Source organism: Corapipo altera, unplaced genomic scaffold (assembly GCF_003945725.1).
Source record: "Corapipo altera isolate COAL_440 unplaced genomic scaffold, ASM394572v1 49913, whole genome shotgun sequence".
Lineage (NCBI taxonomy): Eukaryota > Metazoa > Chordata > Aves > Passeriformes > Pipridae > Corapipo > Corapipo altera.
In genome coordinates this window covers 1-5,292 of record NW_020886866.1, presented here as the reverse complement: position 1 = coordinate 5,292, position 5,292 = coordinate 1, and the positions used below count along the sequence as shown (strand labels likewise).

At 59.0% G+C, this 5,292-nt stretch overlaps 1 protein-coding gene across 1 annotated transcript; it reads left to right on the top strand.

The window, feature by feature from the left end:
- Positions 1 to 6: 6 nt before the first annotated feature.
- Positions 7 to 4,280, top strand: LOC113941380 (sorting nexin-12). The gene is made up of 4 exons (XM_027632535.1): positions 7 to 128; positions 1,611 to 1,706; positions 1,918 to 2,042; positions 2,500 to 4,280. Exons 1-4 carry the CDS (start codon positions 87 to 89, stop codon positions 2,600 to 2,602), a joined length of 366 nt encoding a protein of 121 aa, XP_027488336.1. The 5' UTR covers positions 7 to 86; the 3' UTR covers positions 2,603 to 4,280.
- The last annotated feature ends 1,012 nt before the right edge of the window (positions 4,281 to 5,292 follow it).

The window sequence follows — 5,292 nt, the reverse complement described above, 5'->3', positions numbered from 1 at the left end:
ACGCGAAGCCGCAGGACCTCACGGACGCGTACGGGCCGCCCAGCCACTTCCTCGAGATCGACATCTTCAACCCGCAGACCGTGGGCATGGGCCGCGCCAGATACACCAGCTACGAGCTCCGCATGCGGGTGCGGCCCCCGCGCCGGGCCTGCGGGGCCGGGCCGCCCCGGCGTGCGGGGGTGCGGCCCGGGGAGGGGCGGCGGCGCTCGGGACGCGGGGACGCGGGGCTGGGGGGGCCCGGGGTGGTGTCACTGCTTGGCAGCGCCGGGCTGGGGCGCTCCGGGGCTCAAGGTCAGCGCTGGGGGGTTCGCCGGGGCCGCTCGGCGTCCAGCGGGGCTGGTGCGCGCAGGGACAGGGAGGTGCTGCCTCAGCAGGGTCCTGCGCCCGGCCTCTCGCTACTGCCCCGCTGGGTGGCTGCTGAGCAGGGCATGGCTGTACAGAGCTGGTTATCTCAGGCAGGGGAGGAAAACTGGGTAGCAGTGTCTCGGGAGCTGCTGGCATTGCAGGCGGGGTGCCCTTCTGGGCTGCTTTATCAAGGGCCTGTGACCCAGGAGTGTGTGTAGCGGGCTGAGCGCTCACAGTGTTCCCTTCACTGAGCCTTAACCACACTGAACTGGGGACCCTTCCACAGCTCTGCGTCTGATAGCTGGAGAAAATAACACTGAGCTTCCCCTGGAACAAGCTCCCTTTGGCGTGTGATGTGGTGCTGGCTTAGGTTTCTGATCGTGGCGTTATTCAGCTGCTGAGCCTCCCCTGCCTTTAAGAAGAATTGGTGTTTGGTTTTTTCCTGCTCCGGCGCTTGGCTCCCGTCAGCCTGCAGGTGGCAATGGGAACCTCTTAGTCCACTGAAACCAGCGGAGGTGCAGCTGGGTTTACCTCGCTGCCTTCTTAAGAATACAGTTAATCATGTTGCACTAATACCTGTGTTCATCCGAGTGCTGCCCATCAGAAGGTTTTGCTGCCTCAGTTTCTGGAATGTTTCAGGCTGTGTCGATGGGATAAAGGTGAAGCTGAAGGTTGAAGTTTAAAGGTGAAGCTGTCAGTTGCTGGGCTCCAGTGGGCAGGGGGAGAAGGCTGGGGTATTGCTTTGCATTTATGCAGTGACACATGATGGATGTGAAAACGCCTGTTAGGGTAGGTGGTCTGTTCTGGAAGAAGATTGTTGCATGAGGTCTGGCCTTGAACAGTTGCTGGGAAAAGATTTCCTCCTGTAGTTCTTCCGTGGAGATGCCAGTGTCGGGTTGGATGTTCTTGTGCTCTGCTGCTGTGAAGCCCTCTTGTAAATCACTTCAAAATGGACTGAACTCAGGGAAAAAAACCAGCCTTCTCTGTATTGTCAGCACTGATTCCAGTGTGTGCCCCTGGGAAGGGGGGTGTTCCTGAAATAGTCACTTGAGGGGGAGGGAATGGCTGGCACTGAGTAGCCTGGCTTGCTTGGATCTGAAGGGTTTTGGTGTTCTCTGCCCTGAATAAGGAAGCTGAGTGTTCCTGTGATGCCTTATTCTCAGGGGGCTTGGTTTTCTCATTGTAGCTTCAGGTTACAGTTGCATGTTGAAGTGCTCTGTGGCTTCCAGAGCGACCTGCAAATTAACTGCTTTGCTTCGTTACAGACAAACCTCCCAATCTTCAAATTGAAGGAGTCGTGTGTGAGGAGACGATACAGCGACTTTGAATGGCTGAAGAATGAGCTGGAACGAGACAGTAAGGTGAGGCCTGGCTCAGACCTGCCTATTCCTGAAACTGGGACATGAGGGAACAGTTACAGCCATAATCTTGAGCTGCCCAGAGGAGAGGCTGTGGTGGTGGGTGCTTTTCGTGGCTCTGTCCACATAATGGGGCTGGAGATGAGCATCAAACAGCAAAGGATATCTGATTGCAGGTGGCTGTTCTGCTGACAGGGTGGTTCTGTGCTTTTAGATTGTAGTGCCACCACTGCCTGGAAAAGCTTTGAAACGACAGCTCCCCTTCCGAGGAGATGAGGGCATCTTTGAGGAGTCTTTCATCGAGGAGCGGAGACAGGGACTAGAACAGTTTATTAACAAGTAAGCTTGACGTCCTGGGTTTGCTGTGTGCTGCCTCGGGCTGCTGCTGGTGGAAGGGGGCTGTGGGTTGACCATGAGGAAGTCTTGACCTGCTGCTGGCAGGTGCCAATGCTGAAGGGTGGTGCCTGCAGCTGGGTAACGAAACTGTGGTACTGGAACAAGTCCTGCCTCGAGTGTGGGTTGTGTCCCACGCTCTCTCCTGGGAGTGCAATGAGCATTAGCAGAACAGATGTGCTGCAGAGACCCACCAGCACCGTAGTGTTGGATCAGGGCACAGCATGGGAGGGAACACCCTGTGCTCAGGCATCTCTTACTGGTCCTGTTGTACCAACAAGTGACCTTGGGCTGAGCATGGTGTGGATGTGCTGAGCCGGCTGCCTGACTCCCTGCTGTAGGGAACAGAGGTGCAGGGTCTTGGTGGCAGCTGTGCTAACCTCCACATCTAATTTTCTTCCAGAATTGCTGGACACCCACTGGCACAGAATGAGCGCTGCTTACATATGTTCCTGCAAGAGGAGACTATTGATAGGAATTACGTCCCAGGGAAAGTGCGCCAGTAGGAGCACCTGGCACTGTCTTCCTCCATTCCACCCTCCCTCCTGCAAAAATGACATTTATTTTTACACTAAATCTGTCTTCTCTGAACCAGCTTTTCCTCTCTTGAACCTCCCAGTTTGTTCAGTATTTTCCTCTTTTGTAACTGGCAGCAGTTTGTTCTACTGGGCTGTGGTCTTGGCCTAAAGGTGTGAAGATTTATGCAAGTGAGCGTGTTGTCCCGTGTCTAGGGGCAGATGTGGATAGGTGTGGATCAGGAACTTGCTTATGGCGTTCTGGTGTAGGAGCTGCCTCTTTCCCTATACAGGAAGGTATGAGATGACCTTCGCTCCCTTGTCTGTGCAGCCCCAAGCATCTCTGCAGGAGACTTTGAAGAATAGCAGTTGTCATGTTGGTCAGTGATCGCATCAGGTATTAGCGTTTTAGTAAGGTTTATCCAAACCAGTGAGTAGGTGCCTGGGTGTGTCGGTCTCTCATCCAACCCCTTTCACCCTGCATGAAACCCCCATTCTTCACTGTCTGGAAGTGCTGAGACCCAACACCTACTCGAACCCCGCACTCAGCCTCCTGCATTACAGACCTGTTTGGTGTGTTCGTGCCCCTCTCCTTTCTAACGTGCTGCTGGCAGCTTGAGGGGTTTCCATGCCGTGTGCTCTCATGATGCTCTGTGTGGGCCGTTTGGCACGTGGAAGATGGGATAGTCTGGGCTGTAGCCATGTGTGCTGTGATGCCTTGGCCCAGGGTTTCAGAAATGCCACAGTCTGCAGTGCCATGGGCTGCTGTGCTGGTGTTCCCTGCAGCACCCTGCTGGGCTGAACCTGGTGCCCTTATCCTGCACCCCAGCTGCAGGGAGAAGCAGGCGGGTCTGGCTGAGGAGGAGCAAGAGAAGGCTGGTGGAAGCAGTTATAGGGTGCATCCATGAATGGCTGCCACAGGAAGAGCTCAGCAGTGGGGCCTGGGGTGAGGCCACCTCTCCAGAAAAGGATGGTAGAAAACTGGTCAGCCAGTCCCAGCTTAGACATTTGCTTACAAAGCAGAAGTGACAGTGGCTCTTGGTGTGTTCTCTCCTGTTCTGCAGTGAGCTAGGCAGTCACTTGTGTGGAAGCAAGAACACACGACTGATCAGGGAAGCATTCAGAGCTTGAGGGGACCACGAGGCTATGACTTTCTGCAGCAGAACTGTCCTTTGGAGGCTCCCCCGGCTGCCACAGCTGTGATGAGTGAGGTTGAGCCTCAGCTTGGGGCCTCCTCATGTCAGGGCTGGCTGGTTTATAAGCGCTTGGTCACTTCGTGGTGACACAGTTGAGCCTCTCTTGGAGCACAGACCTGCAGTGGCTGCCCTCCCTTTCCTGCCAGGCACGTTCCCTGAGGCCTTCCCAATGTCTCCTTCGTTTCCTGGTGAGGAACTGGCACTGTTGATCAAGAGGTGGCTCACGGGAAGAAGTCGCGGAAAGCGAGAGGGAGCCGCTCCCAAAACCAAAAGGGCCATGGGGCAGCTGGAGCCCGGTGCGTGGAGGCGGCCGTGCCCACAGAGGGGCTCGATTCCCGCCTTCCCGATGCCGCCGGTCGTGCTCGGGGCGGCCCCTTCCCCTGCCCTGCGTGGGGCTGCCATCCACCCAGCTGTCTGCACCCTGTCCAGTGTAACGTCCCGGTGCCGTTCGCATTAAACCACTGTGAAGCCAAGTCTCTGCCTGGTCCTGGGGGCTGTTTTATTATCAGTGACTGGGGGCAGGTGTTGGGGAAGCAGCGCTTGGGACTCCCTGCACTGGAAGCCCTGCCCTGCTGCCTTCTCTGTGTGGTAGGCTGATGCAGGCACCTTGTTGCACTGCTTCGTGTGTCTGGGTGGAGGCCTGGAGAGTCCCGTTGTCTGGAGCTGGCAGTGCCCCGAGGTTGGGCTGGGAAGGCTGGCCTGCTCCTGCTCCCTTGTTACCTCTGGCTGGTGTTCCTGGCTGCCCCGAAGTGGCACAGGCAGCCCCCCACCACTTCCCAGGGCAGCTGCCCTGGGGTGTGCGCAGGGGTGGCTGCCCAGGGAAGCTCTGTCAGCTGTGTCCCACCCCTCCTGGGCACTGGGTCGTTGGGGCAGCTCCAGTGCCAGCACGATCCGCAGCAGAGCGCTCTGCCACGGTGTCCGTGCACGGTGCACATAACTTCTTGGTGCGGATAGTACGGGCGTTGACTAGATAAGGTGCCCTGCTAGATTTCTCATGAGTAAACAGAAGGACCGTGAAGCCGAGCCTCTGCGTGGTCCCGGGGGCTGGCGGGGCGGGGGAACCGGCGGGGTGGGATGGGGCGGGCGCAGGGCGGGGGCGGGCGGCGGTGCCCGAGCGCGATGTGGCGGCCGGACCCGTGGGCAGGCTCGGGGGCCAGCCCCGGCTTGCCGGGCTGCCCGGACCTGCTGCAACACGCCCAGGCGCTGCACTCGCAGGGCTCCCCCCTCTACCTCAGCTTCTTCGAGGATGAGTGCCGCCTCATCGCCGACCGCCTGCGCCTCGCCGAGGCCGCCGCGCCCCCGCGGGACCCGTGGGAGGCCGACGAGTCGTGGGCCGAGCCCGCCGGGCCCGTCACCTCCACGCCGCTGCCCGCCCCGAGCGACGGGCGCGCCCCGGACTCGGGCACAGGCACCTGCGAGGCCGCTGCGGCCCCGGGCCCGGCCCGAGCGGAGCCCGTGTGCCTCCCGCAGCCCGCGGCCGGCGCT